The 27,890-nt window shown below is 42.6% G+C and overlaps 1 protein-coding gene across 1 annotated transcript in view; it reads right to left on the bottom strand.

The window, feature by feature from the left end:
* LOC126266622 (centrosomal protein of 78 kDa-like) overlaps positions 1-27,890 on the bottom strand; it is a 234,705-nt gene that overhangs the window by 190,032 nt on the left and 16,783 nt on the right. The window contains exon 3 of the mRNA XM_049970973.1: positions 26,076-26,263. Within this exon, the coding sequence (XP_049826930.1) occupies positions 26,076-26,263 (188 nt within the window). The remainder of the gene's footprint in view (positions 1-26,075; positions 26,264-27,890) is intronic.

Genomic DNA, 27,890 nt, shown 5'->3' with positions numbered 1-27,890 from the left:
TTGCCACACTGCTGTTACCGATACCAACACAGTAGTAGTGCTACACCCCAGGACTGCTACAAAATGTAGGAAAGTTAAAATGTAACACTCATCTCCATTCCTATTTTCTTATTTGTTATTAGGCCTATCTACTGCTGTATCTCTATTTGATACTGTACAGAGAGCTCCATAATGATGTCCTCAACTATTTGCTGGATGTATTCCAATCTCTGTCTTCCTCTTCAGTTTTTGCCTTCTACAGCTCCTCCTATACCATGGAAGTCACTCATTGATGGTTTAAATGATGCCCTATCATCCTGTCCCTTCTCCTTGTCGGTGTCTTCAACATATCCCTTTCCTCTCCCATTCTGCACAGAATCTCCTCACTCCTTACCTTATCAGTCCGCCTAATTTTCAACATTCATCTGCAGCAGCACATCTCAAATGCTCTGATTCTGTTCTGTTGCAGTTTTCCCACAGTCCATGTTTTTCTGTGCTCCAATTGTACATTCTCAGAAATTTCTTCCTCAAATTACGGCCTATATTTGATACTAGTAGACTTACCTTGGCCAGGAATGATCTTTTTGCCAGTGCTAGTCTGCTTTTGATGTCCTCCTTGCTCCGTCCATCACTGGTTATTTTGCTGACTAGGTAGTAGAATTCCTTAAATTCATCTACTTTGTGAACATTAATCCTGATGCTAAGTTTCTGCAGTCCTCATTTCTGCTACTTCTCATTATTTTCATCTTTCTTTGATTTAATCTCAATTCAAATTCTGTAGTCATTAAACTGTTCATTCCATTCAGCAGATTGTGTAATTCTTGCTCCATTAAGTTTCGGGAATGCAGCCCGGAACTTAATGGAGCAGTCTTTGCGCCGCGAAAACTTGAAGATTCACATGTGTAATTCTTCTTTTCTTTCATTAAGGATAGCAATGTCATCAGCGAATCTTTTCATTGATATCCTTTCACCTTGAACTTTAAATCCACTCCTGAACGTTTCTTTTATTTCCACCATTGCTTCTTTGATGTACAGATTGAACAGTTGAAGTGGAAGACAACGTACTCGTCTCACACCCTTTTTAATCCCATTGTTGGTTGTCCACTTTTATTATTCCCTCTTGACTCTTGTACACATTGTATATTACCTGTCCCCCCCTATAGCTTACCCCAGATTTTTTTTTTCAAAATTTAAACATCTTGCACCATTTTACATCATTGAACACTTTTTCAGGTCAACAAATGCTATGAACATTTCTTGATTTCTCTTTAGTCTTGCTTCCATTATCAACTGCAACATCAGAATTGTCTCTCTGGTGCCTTCACCTTTCATCTAACACATCCTCAATTTTCTTTTCCGTTTTTCTGTGTTATTCTTGTAAGCAACTTGGATGCATGAGCTGTTAAGTTGATTGTGCGATAATTCTTGCACTTGTTGGCTCTTGCAGTCTTTGGAATTGTGTGGATGATATTTTTCCAAAAGTCATATGATACGTCGCCAGACAAACATTCTAAACACCAATTTGAACAGTCATTTTGTTGCCACTTCCCCCAATGATTATAGAAATTCTGAAGGAATGTTATCTCTCACTTCTGCCTTATTTGATCTAAAGTCCTCCAAAGCTCTCTTAAATTCTATTCTCATACGGATCCCGTATCTCTTCTATATCGACTCCTGTTTCTTCCTCTATCACATCAGACAAATCTTCCCCTCCACAGAGGCCTTCAAATGTACTCTTTCCACCTATCCGCTCTCTCCTCTGCATTTAACAGTAGAATTCCTATTGAACTCTAAATGTTACTACCCTTGCTTTTAATGTCACCGAAGATTGTTTTGACTTTCTTATATGAGTCAGTCCTTCCAAACAATCACTTCTTTTTCAGTTTCTTCACATTTTTCAGGCAGCCACTTCATCTTAGCTTCCCTGCACTTCCTATTTATTTCCTTCCTCAGCAAGTTTTATTTCTGTATTCCTAAATTTCCCTGAACTTGTTTGTACTTTTATCTTTCATTGATCAACTGAAGTATTTCTTCTGTTGCCCATGGCTTCTTTGCTGTTACCTTCTTTGAACCTAAGTTTTTTGTTACAACTCCTGTGATTGCCCTTTTTGGAGATGTAAATTCCTCTTCAACTGAACTGCCTACTGGGCCATTTTTTATTGCTCTATCTACAGCTTTAGAGAACTTCAAGAGTATCTTGTCATTCCTTAGTACTTCCGTATCCCACTTCTTTGCGTACTGATTCTTTCTGACTAATCTCTGAAACTTCAGCCTACTCTTCATCACTACTTCACTGTGATCTGAGTCTATATCTGTTCCAGGGCAGGCTGGTTTTAGTACTCATTTAAAAGAGTTCAATGTGTGCACAATCTGTATCGTGCTGGATACCTAAACAATATTCTAGTTCCTTCCCTGTCCAACCTAACTTGTGCATTTGCTGTTCTGATGTGGGTTCCCAGTTACTACTGGTCCTGCACTGTGGTCAAGTAGACAGCATCCTAAACAAAGCCCCAAAGAAAAACATCTAATGGAGTTATGTCTGGAGACCTTAAGAGCCAGAAAATCGGTCCTTCACTGTTAATCTAGTGACCCATAAATGTGTTGTCCAAAGCCCTCCTAATGAGTGAGGTCCAGTGAGGAGGGTCACCATCCTGCTTCAGTGTGATGTCAGGTTGCAATTTTTCAATCTGTGGAAATGCAATCTCTTCCAACATGTCCAGATAAATAGTTGAACTTACTGATGCCCTTGCAAAGAAAAATAGTTCCACTACATGATCTTCAAACAGACAAAACCACACATTTACCTCTGAACTGCTATGCACAATTTCCATGCTAAAGCAGGGGTTCTCAGAGCACCTTAACTTCACATTGTATCAGTTTACCTTACATGTGAAAGCTTTGTCCATGAACATCACCTTTTCAATATAGTCTGCGTCCTTGTTGATGTGACTCAGAATCTCTATTGCAAAAACAAGTACTTTGCACTTTGGCCTGTTATCAGGCTCAAGTGTATGCAGCAGCTGCACCTGGTAGGCATGAAGCTTCAGTTTCTTGTGTACCAGCCTTGGCACTATGGTTCATGTAGCTGCAACTAGTCAAGATGCTTGAAGAATTGATTTGGTTGGGCTCCGGATAAAACTCTGTTTCACCCATTCCAGATATGCATCACTCACGTTCAGATGCCCACAACTTACCCCTTCCATGATACTTTCAGATTCCTTGAACCTCGTGTTCCCTTGTCTGATGGTCAGACAGGATGGGGGTTCGCTCCTCTGATCTGCCAAGAAGTTCCACTGGATCTGGGTGTCAGATATGGTTGCTATCAATGATTCCACATACTGTTGCATCTGCCGGGGGAGGGGTGGGAGTGACGGGGGATGTGGAGGCATGTTCATCAGTAACTAACCTGCAAAAATCAAAAACTTTAGGTGTGCGTAAACATTTACACCACAAACCACATGTTTCTTCTTATCCCCGTTTCCGAAATATAGGTGATCAAAGTTGTAAAGATTATTTTGCAACATCCTGTATTTATAACCCTATGCTCACCTGACCAGAAGTCCTTTTTTTTTCCTTCCACACTTCACTAATTCCCACCACATCTAACTCCAGCCTATCCATTTCCGATTTTTAATTCTCTAACCTGCCTACCCAGCTAAGGGTATCTAACATTCCACATTATGTCCCATAGAATGTCAGTTTTTTTTTTTTTTTCTTGAAGATCATGTCCTCCTGATTAGTCCCCAGCTAGAGAACCAAATGAGGAACTATTTTATCTCTGGGATATTTTACCCATGAGGTCCTTATCATCATTAACTCACACAGCTTCCTATCAGCATGACGAGGCCATGTTGGTTGAAGTTATAAAGCCATATCAATTGTCCAGACTGCTGCCTCTGCTATTACTAGAAAAGCCACTGTCCTTCAGGTTTAGTCAGATATCCCTCGACTGTGGTCGCACCTACAGTACAGCTATCTGTATCACTGAGGCATGCAAGCCACTCCATCTCAGCAAGGTCCATTATTCCTGGAGAGATCAGGGGTTAGTAGCAATGAAATCACCACTCTACACTCTGCACAAGTATTATTTTAAATATATGTTACACATTTCAGAGAGAGGAGTGGATTGTCATGCAAGCAATAAATATGATTCCATCCTACAGATGGTCTTTTGTGTAGCACACTTGGGGAATGCTAAATCTGAAATGACATGGAGCTGTACAAACAACAACATTGCCTTGGCAGCCGAGAAAACAAAATTTTCATGAGGTGTAGCCAAGATGCAAAGAAATTCAGCTACATCACTAATATGGTCACTTAGAAAAAGTAACCCTGACACTATTCCACAAAGTACAAGGTGGATCATCATAAGCAAATTGCCAGATGACATAGTGCTCTTAGTGGAACAGTTTCACGATAATGAGGACTTGGACAGAAATCCAATGTTTCAGGCAATGGTATATCAGCACACACACTAAAGTGATCAGACAGTAAAAATATCTCATTGAACCGCAACTATCAAGGCAGAATTGATAGAGAATGGGTGGAGAGTAATGCATGAAGCCACTGCTAAAAATATCTGTCAATATTAATACAAACAAATGAACTCAATTCATGTAAAATCAAACAACTGAAACTCCTGGTTGGAATTTCAACTATACAAGAAAAAGATACATTGTTACTCACTGAAAAGACAATACTGTGAGTTGCAGACAGGTGCAACAAAAAGACATTTATACAATAGCTTTCGGCCAAAGCATACAAGTTCGATCTGAGAGATGGTAGTCAAGTGTGTGTGAGGGTGTGCTTGCTTGTTTGAACGAGTGTATGTTTTTTTCATTTCCTGATGAAGGCTTTGGCTGAAAGCTAATGTGTAAGCATCTTTTCATTGTGCCTTTCTGCAATTCAACTTGTCCTCTTTACAGGAGTTCAATTTATCTTCTCAATTCATATAAAGCACTTTACTCTTGTGAGAAAAACCCACATGTTTATGTCACCACACAATACAAACCAGCTGAATGACAAATACAACATATTTCTACAAAGCTTCATTTTTTCTTTGAGACTTGTCATCCATCAAAAAATTTCAGGTAGAAGCACAGTATCAATAAGCAATCAGTTGGGATAACTAAAGCCATCAGAACATCATGCTGGAGGAAATGGGACCAGTACTGTAATGAGGACAGTTACAGCTCAGTTACAGAATTTCTCTACAGACAATACTGCAAAGGCCTGATGAATGTCATCAGTTAGGCTAAAACAGTGTACGCCATGAGAATTGAAATCTCTCAGAACAAAAATCAAACAATGTGGTCAATTGTTACAGAAGTATTAGTGCAGAATGTGGATGATGAACGTACCACATCTCTTATGTGGGAGAATGATCCTATTAGTGACTTACAGAGTTGTGCAAAATATTTAATAACCATTTCCTGTCAATAGTTGGCAAATTAAGTCAGTTTTCTTGACCAAGAAAATGTGTACAAGATTTCCAAATATATGGATTTTTCAGCTGAATTAACATTGTCATTTTCTTTAGATGATATTGTACATACTTTCCTAGCTTTTTTTGTTAGGTGTTGAGAGCAGGTTTTGTTGCTCACTGCTGCAAATAGCACATGATGAATACAAGTAAGGAAGTTGTTGAAAAACCCAGCACAGAAAAAGACAATATCAACATGGTTGGAAACCCACAAACCTGTAAATCATCAGTTTCACAAGAGAAACTGTAAAAGACCACAAGCATGTGGCACTTTTAAAAGCTGATATTCTAAGCAAATTATGTCAGATGCATCAACAGAAAACAAATTATGAGGAAACTGAGTCAATTACTAAATCACTGAAGAGTAAATACTCAGATAAGTACACTGAAGTGTTAAGTAGACTTTTCAAAGATCGTGCAGCATAAAGAATGAAATTTTCACTCTGCAGCAGAGTGTGTGCTGATGAAGACTGAGACTCAAACTTGAGTTCGAATCTCAGCCCAGCACACAGTTTTAATCTGCCAGGAAGTTCCATATCAGTGCCCCATATCATAGTTCCCTACTAAAATCATTCCTGTAACATGTTTTCCAGTTTGGCTAGTTTTGAAACAGATTACAATACTTGTTACTAAAATTACTTAATAAAAAGAAATAAAAAGTTTATATAAACAAATGCATGGCAAATTCCCTGTTACCAGTGTTTTCACATATCTTTGGTAATGCAATGTATAAATAGTACTATAAGAAAAACTTCAATTTACTCTTTTGTGTATGAGACATTTGCAAGATCAAATAATGAGGTGAGGACAGGAGCTTTGCTTTAGAGAAAGCATTTTATGTGTGCATAAGATGCAACAGACTGTAATTACTGAATCTTGAAAGGTTAATGAAGTATCTGTGCTAGCAAATGAGAAATGCAGAAAACACAAGTACAAAAACAATTTACTGGACTCACCAAAACAAAACAATATTATAATCCCCAAAACAACAACAGACTTGATCCTAACTGTGGACCATCACCAGTATCAAAAAATAAATAATAACAGAAAATACCCGCCCCTTCATGAGGGGAGATCACTATAAAACAATTCTACAATGTCAAGATGTTTGTCGACTATACCAAGTCCATCTGCAAGGGATTGACCAGCTAGAAGAGGTGTCTGGCCATGGCTGCCACGGTGGCAGCTCTGTATACTTCCAAGAGGTGCATCAACTGACCTTTGCCGGCAGTGCGCTGCCCTATAAAGCCGTTTGGCAGATGTATCTGCCGTAACCATTTGCGATCATATGCCTGGTGTATCAAAGCAGTTCCTGGGCTAGCTGCAACCTCTGGTGAAGCTGTTCTGCAGACTCCGCGAACAGGTAGTGGTCCCTGGCGGCCGTTGGTGGAGACCTGGTATTGTGTTGTGGCCGCCAGTAAATATTTGTCTTGACAACACATGACATAGGCTTTCCTGGTAAATATACGGCCTATGATGCAGGCACCCTGTGTTGGTTGGACGTGAAGTGAGATACCGATGCAGTAGGTGCTACGATGTATGAACTGGGCGGCCACAGCTGACACCTGCTCCTACCCCCCCCCCTCCCTGCCCTCCTGGGGTGAGTGGTAGGCTCATCTCAACATCAGGCCCCAGGTCCATAGGTGACAGGAGACCAGAGGTGATCGCAGGTGCAGGGTCCACCTCCATGGGAATAGGGACCTCTACTGGAGGGTCTGCCTGGGGTGTGACCGGCAGCAGTGGTGGAGGCGGCGGTTGGGTGGGGAGAGGACACCACCATCCTCGAAGGCCGACTGCCATAAAGACGGCAGAGAAGCCAGGTTCGGACCACAACAGGGGCGAAGCTGGTTGGTGTGCTTCCGGCACACCATGCTGTCGACGGGGGTGACTGCCGCCATAGCACAGTCAATGAGCAACGAGATTCTGGCAGGGAACCACTGGAAATGATTCCAGGTGAAAACATTGCCCAGATCAGATCCTGCAGAGAAAAATGGGGCTGTGCCAAATGCGGAGGAGCTGAGCGGGGAGAAGACGGAAACAGGAGAGACAAGGGGTACCGATGAGGGCAGCCATGAAGTTTTTCAAATGGGGTGACCCATCCTGAACAGTGGACCAGCAGGAGGAAAGAAAGATGGTAAGGGTGTCGTCCAGGGAGTGTTGGGGATGCAATTTTGACATCTGGACTTTGAATATACAGACAGACCGTTCGGCTAATCCATTACATGGAGGACAAAAGAGAGCTATATGAATCAACTGGATGCCCAGGATGGTGCAGAAGGAAGTAAATTCAGCAGATGTAGATTAAGGGCCATTGTTGGTCACCAATGTCTCCAGAAGGCCCTCAACGGCAAAGATGCAGCAAAGAGTTTGGATGGTATGGGTGGATGTCATGGAGGACCTGTGGTGAGACATAAGGAAACCCACTGCCTGTGTCCACAAGGATAAGCCAGGAGGAGCCGAGGGACAGGCCCACAAACTCCAAGTGCAAACTGGCCCAAGGAGAAGGAGCAGGAGGCCACAGGAACAAGCATTGAGGGGGCACCAACTGGTGCCGTTGACTAGAGGGACATGAGGCCACCATGTGGGTGATGGTGGCATCCAACCCCCTCCAGTAGACATGCTGGTGGGCAAGCCGTTTCGTCAGGACAATCCCCAAATGACCAATGTGCAGGAGCTCCAAGGCCTGGTGGTGGAGGGAGGGTGGAAGCACAACCCACCAACGATCATTATCACCCAAGATGAGAAGGATCTGTCGATGACATGAGACAAGACGGCCCCCACACCATAGTCCCACGCATTGGCAACCAAGGTGTGAGGCTTGGTGGGGTCATAAGGAATAAGGCAAGACAGCATCAGGGGAGAAGACATCAGATGGTGGAACACCCTATGACAAGGTGGTGACCCATCCAATGTAACACTCTTACAGAGGAGGCAGTGAAAGGGTTCCGCCACAGCTGCGGCATGTCGGATAAAACAGCGGTAATAACTGAGTTGACCCAGGCCTGACATGAGCTGGAAGATGTTCTTCAGGGGTGGCAGCTGCTGAATAGCCTTGACATACTGGGGTGTCAGTCGAATGCCATTAGTGCTCGAAACATGGCCAAGGTAGGTAACCTGAGGAACAAAAAAAAGACATTTCTCCCTGTTGAAATGTAAGCCAGCACCCGAAGAACAAGGAAGAGGTGCCAGAGGTTCCGGGCCAAGTCCAGGGTGGAGACGCCAGTGACTAAGATGTCATCAAGGTAGTTAGCCAACCCCGGAATGTCTCTTCTCAGTGTTTCTAAATAGCACTGGAAGATGGCTGGAGCACTGGCGACCCCGAACGGAAGGCGGTTGTAACAGAAGAGCACAAAAGGGATATTGATGACCAAGATCATTTTCAATTACTCATCCAAAGGCAACTGGAGGTAGGCATCCTGCAGCTCAATTTTGGCAAACACCTTGCCGCCAGCCAACCTGGACAGGATGTCATCAAACTTGAGTATGAGATAGGAGTCAATAACAGACTGAGAACTGACATTGGCCTTAAAATCCCCACAAACGTCAAGAGATCCATTCGACTTCTCAAGGACAATGATGGGTGTAGCCCAACGACTATGGTGGACAGGCGTAAGGATGCCCTCAACCTCTAGGTGATGAAGCTCCTGCTGTAGTTTGTTATGGAGGGCGAACGGTACTGAGCAAGCCTTCTGGAACTTTGGGACTGCTGAGGGGAGGAGTTCGATATGAGCTTCAAACCCAGAGACCCCCCGAGTTGTAGCAGAGAACACATCTAGGATGTCATCCAGAAGCTGCTGCAAGCGATTGTCTGCCAACAACTGGATGGCCAACCCTGAGTCATGTATCTAGAGGCCCAGTAAGGGAAAAAAATCCATTCCCAATAAGTTGGTGGGCTTGGGGGGTGGCAATTACCAAAACCCGGGCCATGACATTGTGAGTGAGGTACTGTACCCGAGCCAAGAACCATGACTGTAGTCGGATGATGTCGTTGCTGTAGCTCTTCAGAATAGTATGGAATGGGCGAAGTGGCCATGAACCCAACTGACAGTGGGAATCCCCATTGATGATGGTGGTGGAGGATCCTGTATTCACTTGAAAAGGGAGAGGAGTGACATCCAACCGCACAGTCAGAGTGATCACAGCCGTCGTGTGCGGAAAAACTGACTTCACGATGGAAATTGGCGGCAGTGGGTCCGGCTCATCCCCCACAGAGTTGGAGGCGTCAAAACAGTGTGGTCCATGGCCTTCAACGATGACGACCGACAGACCTCGGCTTTGTGACCCTCCTTTTTGCAGGCTGAACAAGCCACCCTCCGGAAGAGCCAATTGCCTCTGATGTACGACAAAGCATTGACCACAGGAGGGCAATCGCTGTCACCGCTGCTGCTGTAGCCACCACTGGTGCAGGTGGGGACCAATGCCCTGGTCCTGGAGGGTGGGCGCAGCCTCAAGAGGGGGCTCCAGCACTGTTGTGGCAGTTGCAGTTATGTGAACTGGTGTCATGGGGGCAGGCAGCGAAGACCTACACTGGGGACTGCAGCGTGGAAGTAGAGCGAAAGGACTGCTCATGAGCACGAATAATGGAGAAACAGGTATCTAAAGAGGGATCTTGGATAAACAGGTGTATAAAGAGGGATCTTTCAGCTTCAGAAGATCAGTCCATAAGGTATCAACTGGGGCATGGACAAGAATCATATCACGAATGAGTGCCGAACCATAAGACTGCTTGCAATGGGGGTTGCCACAGAAAAAATGACAGTCACGGGAGAGACCTTGCAGCGTAGCAATCCATTCTCTGTATGACTGAGTGGGAAGCTTGTGACGTGCCGCCACCGCGTGGACCTGAGAGTCAAAATAATCCAATATGCTAGAAGTCATCGCCTCGTAGGAGAGAGCATGAGGTTCTGCATCGCGATGCAACTATTGCAGAAGGTGATAAGCTTCCGGACCCTCATAGGTGAGAAAAAATGTGTGACACATCTGTACATGTGATGAATTCCAACCTTATGCCTGTGCAAGACATCAACACAGTATCGCCATCTCACCGAGAAATGCAGTGAGTAAATCACAACATAGTATGGAAACAAGGTCTGCAGCTGCAAGATAGGACAACAAAACATCTCATTTGAATCTGGAAGGTAGTGAGGCCCCTGTTCAGCATTTGCCTGACATTTACGTTAATCCCAAGAGCTTTTGATGGAGAGATGAACAAGCATTTGAACTAACGCCAAGCCATAGTCATAGTGCGCTATTAAAATTTGTTAAAACTAAAATTGTGGGTGCAGCTCGAAGTAAACTACTCATATGCAATATGACAGCAACTGGGGCAGATGTGAAAGGCCTTTTATTGAAGAACTATGAGTCAAAAAGGGCTTTGCATTACCATGTGTGTTTATTATTATCCAGATGGCAGAAAATGCTTTAAATTAGGGCCAAATGGATGAGCTGCCTTGGCACACTGCAACACCAATTTCAAGAAGCTGTCCATGGACTGGTGAGGTCATCAGATGTTCCTGGTAGCCACACTCCAATTGGGAAGCTGGCACAAGCAGTGTTCATACAGGTAATCAGACATGAGAGGATTAAAACAGCAGTGGCAGCAAGAGGGGATGATTTAACATTAGTACAACCAGTCGAAAGAAGAAGCCTCTTGCAAAGAAAAGTTCAGTGAATCAACTCACTCGAGAGATTGCTATTTAGCTGTAAGAGAGGGAGACATCTTGTAAGGAATTGAAATATGTAGAAACACGTCATGAAAATAGCTGCCATGCAGCCAAATTGTAACAGAGTAGAGAAAAAAATGGAACTTTACCCTGCACTACAACCAAGAAGCACAGAGGAAACACTATGCACAGGTCATCACAGGGAAATAGGGAACAAGCGGCTGAACATAAGTTGTCGATGAGATCTTCAAGGACAGCCAGGGCCATATGATCAGGTCAGACTCATGATACATTTTGTTTGTAAGGAACTAGAACACTTGGCCTGATAGTGTAATGGTGATACTAAGTTAGTGAATAAAAAGACTTAGAAACTGGGAAACAAAAGAAAGGCATCAGTATGCAGTCAACCCATTCCACAAACTTGCACCCTGTAAACTGCAAGGGCAGAAATGATTTTGAAAATACACTGGTAACAAAAATTGCAATACCAAAAAAATAATTAATGTAAAGAAACTTGAGGAATATGTTTGATACATTTGTGTAGGTAACATATTTAAGTGATTTACAATGCAAGATCACAGGTTAATGTAAGTGTGAGATAAGTAATGGCAAATGCAAAATCCTGATACATTAGTAACAGGTTATAACCAACGGAATGTTGACTGCAAGCATGAAAATGTGTATGCATTATGTTGCACAGGTGCCAGATGGCAGTTAGTGGGATGGACTTCCATGCATGTTGCACTTGGTCAGTCACTAAAGGGATGTTTAATACTGTTTGTGGATGATGCTGGAGTTATAGTCCAATGATGTGCCATATGTCCTCGATTGGAGGCAGGCCTGGTAATCAAAGCAACAATGCAACACTCTGTAGAGCATGTTGGGTTACTACAGTGGTGTGTGGGATGCTGTTCATGAACGGCAGCACAACAGGTTGAATCACCAGACTGATGTACGAATTTGCAGTCAAGATGCATGGGTAACCAAGAGTATGCTCCTATTGTCACAAAATAAAAAAAATCACACCCCAGACCATAATTCTATCAGTTGGTCCAGTGCACAGACAGGTTGGTTGTAGAGCCTCAACTGGCCTCCTTGTAACCAACACATGGCCATTACTGGCTGGCACCAAGGCAGAACCAGCTTTCATCATAAAACACAGTAGACCTCCATGCCGGCCGTGGTGGCTGAGTGGTTCTAGGCACTTATGTCCACAACCACGCAGCTACTATGGTTGCAGGTTCAAATCCTGCCTCGGGCATGGATGTGTGTGATGTCCTTAGGTTAATTAGGTTTAAGTAGTTCTAAGTCTAGGGGACTGATGACCTCAGATGTTTAGTCTCATAGTGCTTAAAGTCCTTTTTATTAGACCTCCACCCTGTCCTGCAATGAGCTATCACTTGACACCAATGAAGTCACAAACAGTGGCGGTGTCAGTCAGTGGAAAGCATGCAACATGGCACCTGGCTTTACGCTGTCCTTGAAGTAACTGATTCGTAACAGTTAGTTGTGTCACTTTGGTACAAACTGCCACTCAAATTGCTGCTGCAAGTGCAGTATGACGCGCCAGAGCCACACACGAAACATGACGTTCTTCCCTCTTGGTAGCATCACATGGTCGTCCTGAGCCCAGTCTTCTCCAACTGTGATCACTGTTGCTAGCAATCATGTACAGTGGCTATATTCTTGCCAAGTATTTCTGCAATATTGCAGAAGCAGCACTGAGTTTTTCATAGCCCCATTACACAAACTCATTCGAACTCAGCGAGATGTTGATAATGATGCCTTTGTTGTGTTACAGGCATTCTTGACTAACATTGACACACCATGTCCAATGAAAAAGGTAACTAAGGTACTCTGACACTCATGACCATTACAGCACATATTTAAAGCAAACCTGATTTGCATCCTCGTAGTGGCACTACTAGTGCCACTCTTATACGACTGGTGTGAAATATGAATAGACAACATCTTTCAGATGTAGAAACATGCCTCCCAACTTTCCTCCTCCTCTTCAATGCTACAATTTTTTTATCCGCCAGTGTTAAAGATGTGCCCAGGGAACCACAAGTTTCATTGTACACAGTGCCACTCAGGTGAGCAATGAGTGTAATAAAAGAATCACCACTGAAGAGTATGGAGGACAGTAACTCCAACAAAAGAATAAAACTTAATGGAATCATAAAGAAGTAATAGAGACATGCAGAGACGTGATGTTAATATTGAGGATAGGTGAAAATATGTGTGTGGAACACAAGTTTTGTATAGTGGAGGATGAGTTAGATGTCCCACATGAAGGACTCTTAGGCAGAGGCTTCTGCATGTGAGAGTTTAAGAGTAATCATAGATTATACAATGAAGACACTATCAGTCAAGGACAGACTGGTACAGTGGGCCAGGAGAGAAACACATTGTGAGAAACAAGTCGCAAGGGCAGATGCAACACCAGAGGATTTAGTACGAATCAAGATAGAATTGGACACAGAGCCAAAGAGAAAGACAGGAAAGACATCCTGTGTGACTATACATGAACAGGCCCACAAGAAGACAAGATTTTAAGGATTAATGTGTAGGACACTTCTGACAGAAGGAATAGTGGAGAAGCAGCCCTGGTGATTGTCAAGAGGTCATATTGGAATGAAAACTTCCTGACAGATTAAAACTGTGTGCTGGACCGAGACTCAAACTCTGTGCCAGCACACAGTTTTAATCTGCCAGGAAGTTTGCATATCAGCACACACTCCGCTGCAGAGTGAAAATCTCATTCTGCGTATTGGAATGTTCCAAACTGAAAACAGAAGCAGTACCTGATGTGAGAAAGTGAGGAATGCCATATACATAGTACAGTTTCAGTGGACCAAAAGACATGGTCGTGTATTATTAAAGAAAATGGTACAAGTGAATCACTTAAACAAAGAAGAAAGGACTTCAATTATTGAATTATGTATTGTGTATCATGAAGTATTTCACCATCCTCGAGTTAGATGAATGTCTACTGGGGCGGTGAAGCATGAGATTAAGTTGAAACCAGAGGTTCAAGGTGCAGTGATAAAGGGAGGATATCATTATGCTGAGCACAAGTGGGGAAAGTTTCCATTATTGATGATTTCAAAGAAGATAGATGGCTCAGAAAAGTGAATATGGAGAACAGTTATGGACTACCAGAGATTAAATGACATCTCCATTAGTGCTGTATTTTCTCTTCTCATACTGATGAGGTTTTATATAGCTTAGACTGTGCAAAGGATTACCACCAGATGCTGTTGGATGAGTATGATAAAAGATAACCTTCTCTACTTCAGAAAGGCATTAAGAATACAAAAGATTGATGATGGGAATAGCATATAGTGGGGACACTTTTCAGAGACTGATGAACATGATACTAATTGGACTTCAGGGACAAAAGATGTTTGTATATTTAGATAAAGTGGTCATCTTCAGAGCTAAATTAGAAGAGCATAATGTCAGACTTGGAGAAGTGTTTGAGGGGTTCTGATACCACAACTTAAATCTGGAGGTTGACAAGTATGAGTTCCTATGGAAGAGGTAACTTACTTGGGGCATGTAATTACAACAGAAGGCTTAAAACCACATAAGGTAAGCATGATACAATATATCCAAACCCAGTACCACGAAGTAATTGAAGAGCTTTCTATGGGTAGTGTCCTTTATCATTATATAGCAAAACCATTACTTGAATTTCTGAAGAAAGGAGAAAACTGCAAGTGGTCAACTCAGCAGAAAGCAGCCTTCCAGGAACTGAAAGAGAAAATAGTTAGCCCCCTGATCTTACAGTGTCCTGATTTTGCAAAGCAGTTCATAATTACAATAAACACTAGCAAGCAATTGATTGGCACCATCTTGAGTCAAGGAGTATTAGGACAAGATTTTCCACTTGCCATTGTGTCCAGAATGCTGGCCATGCCGAGAGATGGTATATGATGATCGAGTGACAGCACTACCAACTTCACGTGTATGGAAAAAAAATTCATCGAATATACTGATTGCAAACCTTTGAAATGCTTGGTGCATATAAGTGATCTGTCATCAAGAGTAAGGAAATTCAGGATTAAACTGGCAGAACACAAATTCAAAATGTTGTTGTTGTTGTCTTCAGTCCTGAGACTGGTTTGATGCAGCTCTCCATGCTACTCTATCCTGTGCAAGCTTCTTCATCTCCCAGTATCTACTGCAACCTACAGCCTTCTGAATCTGCTTAGTGTATTCATCTCTTGGTCTCCCTCTATGATTTTTACCCTCCACGCTGCCCTCCAAATTCAAAATAACATATAAAAAGAGATTGTAAAACACAGTAGCAGATGGATTGTCATGGATACCAGATGACCCAGCTGCAGTCACTGGGAGTGTGGTATAATAATGGCGTGTGACGAGGGCCTCCCGTCGGGTAAACCACTCGCCAGGTGCAAGTCTTTCGATTTGACGCCACTTCGGCGACTTGCACTTCGATGGGGATGAAATGATGATGATTAGGACAACATAACACCCAGCCCCTGAGGAGAGAAAATCTGCGACCCACTGGGGAATCGAACCCGGGCCTTTAGGATTGACAGTCCGTCGTGCTGACCACTCAGCTACCAGGGGCGGACTAGGAATATGGTGGACATCAACAAGACAACCAGTGCTTATTGAAGAGGAAAGGCAAGCAATTCTGAAGCAATTTTACAATTTGCCAATAGGTGGGCACCGCTGAATCAGTCACACATGTTACAATATTAAAATGTATACGTCATGGAGAGGTATGAAGGAAGATGTAGAAGACTACAATCAGAATTGCGATTTTTGTGAGAAGAACAAGATTACACAGAATAAGATGAAGGTGCCCTTATGCTGACTGAAATAACTAACCAGGTATTCACTCACTGTGATATCAACACAGGTGCACCACTTATATAATAGAGGTTGGGAATAGATACAGCATTACATTTCAGGATGCCCTCATGAAATTCACTGTAGCAGAGGCAATAGCACAACAGGATGCTGACATAGTAGCTTCAGTCTTAGTGCAGAGTATAATTTGCACTTATGATATACCATTAGTCTTACTGAGTGAGCAAGGAATAATCTTCCTAAGTGACATATTATAGAGGATTTGTTATTTGCTGAAGATCTAGAATATTCAGTGTTGTGCATACCATCTGGAAACAAATGAACATTCAAAATGATGCATTGTATACTAACATAATACCTGTACAATTATATGGGAACAAAGCAGGAAAACTGAGGTGAATGGATGCCTTTTTCCACTATAGTGCACTTATCAACTGTATTTGAGTTATTTTTCAGGAGTATCTGCAACATACTAAGCATTTTATCACAGGATCTGGCCAAAGTACAATGCAGTTATGATGATTACATAATGGACCAAAAAAAGGAGTAAATGTGCCAGATGCATCAGGTAGCAAGGAGTTTTAATTATGAATGTAAAGAGGAGAGTAAAGAGGAGAGTAAAGAGTACTGTGATTGCACTCGAAACCCCAAGAAATTCAAGGCAGGAGAAAAGATATTAATAATATGACAAATGTTGAGATGAGGATGGTGAAAGAAGTTAACAAGCCTGTGGAGGGGACCTTCTTGTGTTGTGATGACTCAAGGCTCTTATGTATTACTCCAATTAACGAATAAGAAATTAATGACAGCACACATGAACAGATTATAGCAATTCTTTTAACTTTAGACAGGTGAGATTCTGATCAAGTGCACTGATGCGTTCTGAAACATAAATGAGAAAGGATAGGCTCAATTCTACCTTAAAACTGATTAAAGAGGAAAGTCAGAAGGTAGAGTTAATGGAGACACTGTGATGGGTCTTCGGAGACATGCTGACCACCAGTCACTATCCTTCTGTTAACCCTGGCAGCACCAGTAAACAGGAAGAAAGGACAGAGATGGAATACATTAGTGAGAAGTATAAAGTTGAAAGTTTAGACATCCAGAGTGTAAGGGAAACCTCTCTAAGATTACTGATGGCCAAAATCTGATGCTCCTGGGTGGCTTTTGATGAGTGGGTGAACAACAATGACTTCAATTCAGTATAAGCCAGTTGCCTACTGGATGCAGGAGTTCAACACCACCAGAGAGGTATATTACAATGCAGAAGGGAAAATCAAGATCACTAGCATCGTGTGGGAAATTGTGACATACATCAGTTTATGGAAGTTAAAAGAAAATGCTGACGAGACGATACGCATGGTACAAGCTGCTATAGCTCACTGGCATAGATACTATAATACAAGACACCACAGGGGAAATGATGGAAAGGCTGAAGGACAACATGAGAGAATCACAGGCATTAATTAAGCAGCTGGCATGCCGTGAACAATGGCTTCAGTAAGGACTTTTTGCACATCGTAGGATCAGCCAGTATGCTTCTATTTGGTACATTAAACAAACAGGACATCGTGTACTTTGAGACAAGAAAAAAGCAAGTGGAAAAGGAACAGAAGCACCTATTGCACTTAATCCAGGAGGAAATGGTGATAGTGAAACCCGCACAAACCAACTTCAAGAACACAAAAGAAAGTTGGCAAAGGTTCTCTGATATCCTGCAGACCAATTATGAACAGAATTAAGAAACAAGCATCTAAATTTCAGAATGAAACAGACCAGAGATCGCAGTGGCTAATCTTAGAGACAGAATTTAATAAGCAAATGATGCAACTGATAGTAATATTCCAAACAATTCAGAGGAGAATACAAATGGCTACTGGCAGCCATTGTGAAGGTACAGAAAGAGATATTAGCATTCCTTATCATCAACCACACACAAGTGATAGAATACCTCCAGTTAATAAGGGATGACATCAGCAACAAGAAGTTTCCACTAACCTTGAAGAATGGATACAAGTTCCTCCAAATAACAGAAACCTATGTGTTCCTAACCGACACAAGCTTACCATATGTATTGAAAGTACCCCTAGCATAGAAGCAAACTTTCAATTTGATACAGGTTACTGCCACTATCTGTAACAGGAAAGGAGAATTAGTAGGTATATTTGACTCCAGAAATGGACTATCTTTTAATAGGCAATGCTAAACAACAACTGCCATATACCTGCATCAGCTACACTATATGATCAAAAGTATATGGACACCCACAAAAACACATGTTTTTCATATTAGGTGCATTGTGCTGCCACCGACTGACAGGTACTCCATATCAGCAATCTCAGTAGTCATTAAACATCGTGAGAGAGCAGAATGGGGTGTTCCGCAGGACTCACGGACTTTGAATGTAGTCTAGTGACTGGGTGTCACTTGTATCATATGTCTGTATGTGAGATTTCCACACTCCTTAAATCCCTAGGTCCACTGTTTCTGATGTGATAGTGAAATGGAAATGTGAAGGGGCACATACACTACAAAAGCGTAAAGGCCGACCTCATCTGTTGACTGACAAAGAGAGACTGCCGACAGTTGAAGAGAGTCATAATGTGTAATAGGCAGACATCTATCCAGACCATCACACACGAATTCCAAACTGCATCAGCATCCACTGCAAGTACTACAACAGTTAGGCATGAGGTGAGAAAACTTGGATTTTATGGTCTAGTGGCTGTTCATAAGCCACACAACACACCACTAAATGCCAAACGATGCCTCGCTTGGTGTAAGGAGCATAAACATTGGTCAATTGAACAGTGGAAAAACGTTTTGTGGAGTGATGAATCATGGTACACAATGTGGCGATCCAATGGTGGAGTGTAGGTATGGTGAAAGCCCGGTGATCATTATGTGCTAGCATGTGAAGTGCCAACACCAAAATTCGGAGGCAGTGGTGTTATAGTGTGGTAGTGTTTTTCATGGAGGGGATGTGCATCCCTTGTTGTTCTGCATGGCACTATCACCGAACAGGCCTACATTGGTGTTTTAAGCACCTTCTTGCTTCCCACTGTTGTAGAGCAATTCGGGGATCCCGTTTTCATCTTTTAACATGATTGAGCATCTGTTCATAATGCACGGACTGTGGTGTAGTGGTTACACGACAATAACATCCCTGTAACAGACTGGCCTGCACATGGTCCTGACCTTATAAGCTCCCTTCTCCTTGGAGACTATTTGGATTAATTAATGATTATTATGTTACAATCCTCTTGTTGTAGTTGACCGTGTATATCGAGACTTCGTTCATTGTTAAATGCAATGGTGTGGTACTAACTGATGGAGACGCATTAAAAACTGATAAAATTTAATTTATTTCCTTTATCACACTGCACAAACATAAATGCACTATTATTCAAACGGTGTGCCACTACTATTAAACACAGAGATAAATCCTTCGCTACGCAACTGCCTTTGGCTCACGCAGCCTACACCTTCCACAGCCTCTCAACAACTGCCTCTGCTTGCGATTTTCTGGGCCACTGGGCATTATTGCCCTCCAAAGAACAACCACTCAGAAATACTACACACCAATACCCTCACAACCTGAATCCTACAGAACATCTCTGGGATGTTTTGGAACGCTGACTTCGTTCCAGGCCTCACCGACCGACATTGATACCTCTCCTTTGTGCAGCACTCTGTGAAGAATGGGCTGCCATTCCCCAAGAAAACCTTGCAGCACTTGATTGAATGTATGCCTGGGAGAGTGGAAGCTGTCATCAGGGCGAGCGCCATGAACTTGTAAGTCATTTTCAGCCATGTGTCCGGATGCTTCTGATCACGTAGTGTATATTGCAAAGCATTAGCACAAGCCCAAAAGATGCACAAGCCCACATCTGCAATTAAAAACAATAAGAGCACAACCTCTGTAAGATAGATCTGTTGAAACAACCATGCAAGTGTTTCGAAGTAACTACACTCCTGGAAATGGAAAAAAGAACACATTGACACCGGTGTGTCAGACCCACCATACTTGCTCCGGACACTGCGAGAGGGCTGTACAAGCAATGATCACATGCACGGCACAGCGGACACACCAGGAACCGCGGTGTTGGCCGTCGAATGGCGCTAGCTGCGCAGCATTTGTGCACCGCCGCCGTCAGTGTCAGCCAGTTTGCCGTGGCATACGGAGCTCCATCGCAGTCTTTAACACTGGTAGCATGCCGCGACAGCGTGGACGTGAACCGTATGTGCAGTTGATGGACTTTGAGCGAGGGCGTATAGTGGGCATGCGGGAGGCCGGGTGGACGTACCGCCGAATTGCTCAACACGTGGGGCGTGAGGTCTCCACAGTACATCGATGTTGTCGCCAGTGGTCGGCGGAAGGTGCACGTGGCCGTCGACCTGGGACCGGACCGCAGCGACGCACGGATGCACGCCAAGACCTTAGGACCCTACGCAGTGCCTTAGGGGACCGCACCGCCACTTCCCAGCAAATTAGAGACATTGTTGCTCCTGGGGTATCGGCGAGGACCATTCGCAACCGTCTCCATGAAGCTGGGCTATGGTCCCGCACACCGTTAGGCCGTCTTCCGCTCACGCCCCAACATCGTGCAGCCCGCCTCCAGTGGTGTCGCGACAGGCGTGAATGGAGGGACGAATGGAGACGTGTCGTCTTCAGCGATGAGAGTCGCTTCTGCCTTGGTGCCAATGATGGTCGTATGCGTGTTTGGCGCCGTGCAGGTGAGCGCCACAATCAGGACTGCATACGACCAAGGCACACAGGGCCAACACTCGGCATCATGGTGTGGGGAGCGAACTCCTACACTGGCCGTACACCTCTGGTGATCGTCGAGGGGACACTGAATAGTGCACGGTACATCCAAACCGTCATCGAACCGGTCGTTCTACCATTTCTAGACCGGCAAGGGAACTTGCTGTTCCAACAGGACAATGCACGTCCGCATGTATCCCGTGCTCTAGAAGGTGTAAGTCAACTACCCTGGCCAGCAAGATCTCCGGATCTGTCCCCCATTGAGCATGTTTGGGACTGGATGCAGCGTCGTCTCACGCGGTCTGCACGTCCAGCACGAACGCTGGTCCAACTGAGGCGCCAGGTGGAAATGACATGGCAAGCTGTTCCACAGGACTACATCCAGCATCTCTACGATCGTCTCCATGGGAGAATAGCAGCCTGCATTGCTGCGAAAGGTGGATATACACTTTACTAGTGCCGACATTGTGCATGCTCTGTTGCCTGTGTCTATGTGCCTGTGGTTCTGTCAGTGTGATCATGTGACGTATCTGACCCCAGGAATGTGTCAATAAAGTTTCCCTTTCCTGGGACAATGAATTCATGGTGTTCTTATTTCAATTTCCAGGAGTGTAAATCAAGAAAATAGTATCAATCACAAATAGCATTTGGATAACCCCGGAACCAAATGAATAAACCTACATGGCCCACAAAGTGGAAGATTACTGCTGTTATATGATGGTCATGAATCAATAGATATAATAATGAAAGGAACAGGTAAACTAACATTCTTGGGAAAGTGTATAGTATATGGTGAGCACACTACTACACACCCAGCAGACAATACAAACTGAACGAACCTTCTGGACATACTATCCAATGTTAACATATTCATGAAAGAGGTCCCATCTGAAATAAAATAAAGGCAGATAGTGATGAAGATAGAGAAACAGGCTTCCCCTAACCACCAGACATACGAGGGTGAGTCAAATGAAAACATTAAATTTGTAATAACAAATCAAAATGTGTTATTCCATTAACCTGTAAGCTGGTAAGCATGCTACAAACAGTGTGCAGAATGGCCTGTAGGTGGCAGCATAGTGCTGCCCCACTTTTGAATTGCACCAGGGAAGAACAGCATTCTGTTATTCGGTTTTTGCAAAGCGAAGGTGTGAAATCTATTGAAATTCATCGACGAATGAAGGTTCAGTACCTTGATGCTTGTTTGTCACAGCAGCAAGTCTATGAATGGAGTAGGAAGTTCACAAATGGCATGACTTCAGTGGAAGATGCTCCTCCTCCAGGTCAGGCACAACGAGTTGTGACTCCACAGAACATCGCAGCAGTTGAAGCCATAGTGAAGGAAAACCACCAAGTGACACTGAATGACATTGAAGCATGTTTACAGATTAGTCATGGGTCAGCACACCACATTGTGCATGATGTGCTCCAGTTTCACAAAGTGTCTGCAAGATGAGTGCCATGGCAGCTGACCCCTGAAATGAGAGAACAACGTGTTGATGCTTGTGAAGAACTTCTTCGGTGCTTTGAATGAGAAGTTGATGGCTTCCTTGCAACAATCGTTACTGGGGACGAAACCTGGGTTCACTTCCACCAACCGGAAATGAAGAGAGCAAGCAAGGAATGATGCTATTCCTCATCACCAAAACCGAAGAAGTTTCTAACAGAACCATCAGAAGGGAAGGTAATGCAGACTCTCTTTTGGGACGAAAAAGGCATCATTTTGGAGCATTACATGCCTAGAGGGACCACTGTCACCAGTGCATCATACACAGATCTAAAATATCATCTGTACCCTGCAATCAAAGCAAAGTGACATGGATCACTGTCAGCAGGTGTCCTTTTGCAGCATGACAATGCAAGGCCCCGCACTGCCCTTGCAACAGTTGCAACAATCACAGACCTGCATTTTGAGTGTCTTCCTCATCCACCATACTCACCAGACCTGGCCCCAAGTAACTTCCATATGTTTGGACCACTCAAAGATGCAATGGGAGGAAAGAAGTTCCGTTCTGATGAAGAGGTAAGCCATGCGGTGCATGAGTAGTTGCGCAGGCTGCCAAAAGAATTTTTTTCTAAAGTAATTTATGCACTTTGTAAGTGCTGGAGGACTTACATTGAGTGTGGGGGAGATTATCTTGAAAAGTGATACAGCTTTGTACCACTTCTGCACAATAAATTATATTTTAAAAAATATTTAAGGTTTTCATTTGATTCACCATCATACATCACTTGCTGGACCTGAAAGATATAGGGCGGTGGATGAGTGATTTAGAAAATAGATTAGGGTTACATAGAAGGTAGCATAAACAGTGATCCAACTGGAAAACATATATTTTCTTTTATATGTTAGTGATCACCAACACCCTCATAACTACAGGAGTTATGCTTAAACTTCTCAGATGCAGCATTCAGTGCTGAAAGCGGCCATTAGAGAAGTGTTAGGACCATGTGTGTGTTAACTGGGAACCAGCTCATGGAAAAATCTTACTTGCATCCCCCCCCCCCCCCCCCCCCCTCTCTGCCCAAGTGAAGTTACTCCAAACCAGAATGCTAATTCACCAGACACACAAGAGCACAGATGAAGAATGTGGAAGATAGGATTACTTATTGATCACACTTGTGTTATGGGGATGTATTATCACGGGAAAAATCTAATCTACATATGTACACTTATATGGAAAAAGAAAAGAAAAATCTGTGTATTTATGTATATACAATGTAACTCGTGTAATAAAGAAGTGTAGAATTAATGTCTAAGATTTGAGGGTGAATCTTTCCCCAGTAAGGAAGGTGTAATGACTGAATCATGAAGGGCTGCCACAAAAAAGAGAAAAATCATCTAAAGGTGAATGTTAGCTGTAAGCCTGATAACTTAGGTTGACAAGCATTGGGAAACTGCTGATTTCATGCTTACTGATTGCTAATTGGCAGTAAAAAGGGATGCAGTCACATATCTTGTATAAGCATACTGCCTCAAACGTCATATATAGAGGCTCTCAGACATCAAGAGAGTCTGGCAGAGTTAAGGTAAATTCAAGTGTTCCAGCTAACAGCAGCAGCTCTGAATAAACAAGCCTACACCATATAATATGTAAGTGAGAAGTCAGACTCAATTAACTCTGTGCACTTAGGACTTGCAAAGCTCGCTGTTAGTCCATTATATACCCCTGGGCTACATATTTGTCTACAAGAACCTATGTCTGTATGTCATTTACACTGCGGTGACACTTGAACCTAAGAGTTCCATTAAAGCAGTAGAACCCACCACTTTCATGGTTTGTCATATGTAGTACCATATTATACTGTGCATATGCAAATCTTAACAAAGTTATAGGCCAGGGTGGGCATTTATTCTGGTAACTGGTTGGAGAATCTAATATAAAAAAGTCTCTGCGCCCTTCATAGCTGACACATGAAGAAGCAATAAAAAGCAGACCAGTAGCCAACCCAGATTCTCATTTCACTATCATTTACCATATCTTCCTCCTTTAGCCTGATATCCAAGTCTATCTGTACTGTCTGTACCTGCAAAATCTCAGCTTGACCCCATCACTGTTTCACTCCTGTACAAAGCCACTCGTGTACCAAGAAAAGGATGACCTAAACATCCCACATCACCTCTGATCTGAGAGTGAAATTCTAAACTACATATTTCACAACCTACGTCAGGTTACAACAAGATTGAAGACTGGTTTGATACAGCTTTCCACACTAGTCTACCCTGTGCAGGCCACTGCATCTCTGGATACTACTGCAACTGATATCTATTTAAACCTTATTATATTCAAGCCTTGGTCTTCAACTTCAATTTTGACCTTCCACATTACCCTCCATTATCACACTGAGAGTTCCTTGAATCTTGAGGATATGTCCTATCAATCAGTCCCAGTGCACCAGCATCAAAAATGCAAAGTCAATTTCATCTTTCAATACGATTCCTCTTCCTAATTTTAAGTTCCCTGGAAAGGGAAAAACAAAAACTTTTGAATACTTTTCAATCAACTGAATGAAAAATACATAAAGGGGACTTGGATTGCGAAACAGAAAATACTTATTTTCATTGGGACAATGCAGTTGCCACAAATGGAATCAGTTGATTCATTTTTCAAGATACCCAGTTAATCCCATTATGATGAAAAACCTCCAGGAATGTGGATTAATTAAAGAATAAAGTTAACCAGCTGTTAGAATTGCTGCTGTAGCATTCAACATTTGTGATGAATATATTCAGGGCAATATGATCACAATCTGTAGGGTGAGGTGACTCACTATTCCACATCTAATAACATTCTGTATTTTAAAAATATTTATAACCTCTTTTATGTTGACAGGTAGTGACCAAGGACTCATAAAGCAAATATCAATCTGCTTCTGTGACATCATTAATTGCGGTGACAGAGGCATTTTTTTCTGAATAGTGGCATTTGTTGCTTCAGAATAGAAGATCTGTATGAGACAAATTCAGAGATATAGTTCTTTTGTAGGTCGGACAGGAAATTGTAGAGTAAAAATACACTGAACATGGGGATTTTGTGTTGTTGTTGTTGCAGCCACTTGAATGGTGCACCATCTGTAAGTTTACTCACACCCCATGGACACTAGTGCCACCAAGGAAAGTGATACAACATTCAACAGAGAGTGGAGCAAATTTCAAGGTAGTTATACATATGATTAATAACTTGTGATTTCACAATGAGACAAACTGAAAATGTTTCTGAGAAAAGTGAGTCAATGATAAATAAGCTTTCTATGATTTTTATGATTAAAAGGTACACTCACTTTTCATTCAGAGAAAGTGAGTGGTCGCTTTTTCTGGTCATACATTAGTGAGACATTGAACTTGATAGAAGATAAAGCCTACACATAAACTGTAAACAGGAACAAAATAGGCTTATCAATGAAATGTGATGCAATTACAATGAGGCAGTAAATGTGCAATTGCTCTAAATAGGGACAAAAATATGTCACTTGACTTACTGAACACATGGAAAAATACTGCTTTCATTTATCATTCCGTTAAGTTTTCTGCTTGCATCATATTGTCTGCTTTAAATGTTTCAAGGATAATGCATTTTTTCCAGTTCCATTCCTTTCAAAACTACACCACACTGGACCATTCACCATGCTGAAAAGAGTGCTCTCCCTCTCCAACACAGCATCTATCTCCAGTTCAAATGTTCATGAGGGTATTTTCTTATGACATTCTTGATTATGGAATTAAATTAATCAAACAATGCTTATTTACAGTGTCTGCCATACTCATTTTCATTTATACAGTGATCATGAGCATTATTGTTTAAATACCATCAAACATCTCTTAGATAGTACTTACAGCACACAACAAAGATAAATATTCTTCTGTCAGAGCAAGACCTTCGAGTACTAGACATGTTAGATGTGTAGATCTGGAAATACAGTTGTGGAGAGCTCTGAGAAGAAGATCCATCACAAACTTTGTTTGTATAGCTGGCCTCCCAGTTGCTTTACTGGCTCTCTCTCGTGTATCAAACTCTTCTATATCTGTTGAAACAGAAAAGCAACAACTGTATCTTGATGCCTTGAATAATATTTAAGTCTAGAATTTTTCCTATTGTTATTATTCTGATGTGGTGGGCACAACAAGTCAGGATAATGAAATTGACATGACTGTTCCACCATGGATGAAATGTTGGCCATGATTTGATTTTTGTAAGCAAAAAATATATGGCTCCATCAAACAATGTAAAATCCAGGATGGCATGTAACAATATTATAGAAGGAAAGTTGCTACTCACCATATAGCGGAGATGCTCAGTCGTGATAGGCACAACTAAAAGATTCACACAATTATAGCTTTCGGCCATTAAGGCTTTTGTCAGCAATAAACACACATATACACATGCACACACACTCATGCAAACGCAACTTGTACACATATCTGCAGTCTCAGACAACTGAAACAACACTGCGAGCATCAGCACCATTGCATGATGGGTGTGGTGACTGGGTGGAGTAAGGAGGAGGCTGGGATGGGGAGGGGGAGGAATAGTATGGTGGGGGTGGTGGACAGTGAAGTGCTGCAGTTTAGATGGAAGAATATTGTCCGGTCAAGCTTTCGCAACCCGCGGCTGCTTCATCAGGAAAGAGGGAAGGAGAGGGAAAGACGAAAGGATATGGGTTTTAAGGGAGAGGGTAAGGAATCATTCCAATCCCGGGAGCAGAAAGACTTACCTTAGGGGGTAAAGGGACAGGTATACACTCGCACACACACACACACACACATATCCATCCACACATATACAGACACATGCAGAGATATAACTGCTTGTCTTCGGACTGAGGACCACAACCACAACAACAACAACAACAACAACAACAACAACAACATGAGTCTCAACCACTTTCCACAACTCCACAGTAGTCATCAATGATATAGGCCTGTAGATAAGTAAATCTGTGCAACAAAGCCTTTCTGTGTGTGAGATTGACCTCTAGCAGTTTCCAACCACTTTGAATATATCATTTTTTTCAGATGTCTATGATTAATCATTGCTGAAGAGGAGCAAGTTCTTTCACATAATCTACCCAGAATCATACAGGTATTCCATCAGGTTCAGTCACCTTTTACCTTTTGAGTAATTTCAGTTGATTCAACATTCTGAAGTCACTTATCTTTATCTCTGTCATTTCAATATATGTGCAATAACTGAAAAACGAAGCCATAATATTATTTTTCCCAGTGAAACAACTATGCATTATATAATTATGGCCTTCTCATTGTCATTCTCTTCTTTGTTCAAGTATGATCTCTTAGTGGCTACATATACTGCTGGAAAATGAAAAAAGAACACCCTGACACAAGTGACTAAGGCATGCCACACTTGAATGGGACATTGCCAGAGGGCGATGACCAAATGTGCAGTGCTGCAGACAAACCATGAAATGCATTATCAGCCACGGAACATTGGAAGATTTGCAGCAATTGTTCATTTCTAGAGTAAGTAGCAGCCAGTTTGTTGCGGCAGCTCTGCCTGTGTCTGCAAGATTGTTAGCATGTGTGACATTGTGGATGAGAACTGTTTGTACAATTGTTGGAGTTTTGAGTGAGGGCGTACAGTGTGTCCACAGGAGGCTAGGCTTACGTTACATTTCAGGCAAAAGTTCTCCA

The sequence above is a fragment of the Schistocerca gregaria genome, chromosome 4, assembly GCF_023897955.1.
Source record: "Schistocerca gregaria isolate iqSchGreg1 chromosome 4, iqSchGreg1.2, whole genome shotgun sequence".
Classification (NCBI taxonomy): domain Eukaryota; kingdom Metazoa; phylum Arthropoda; class Insecta; order Orthoptera; family Acrididae; genus Schistocerca; species Schistocerca gregaria.
Note: the sequence above shows the minus strand (reverse complement) of the source record. Positions and strands in the feature narration are given on the sequence as shown.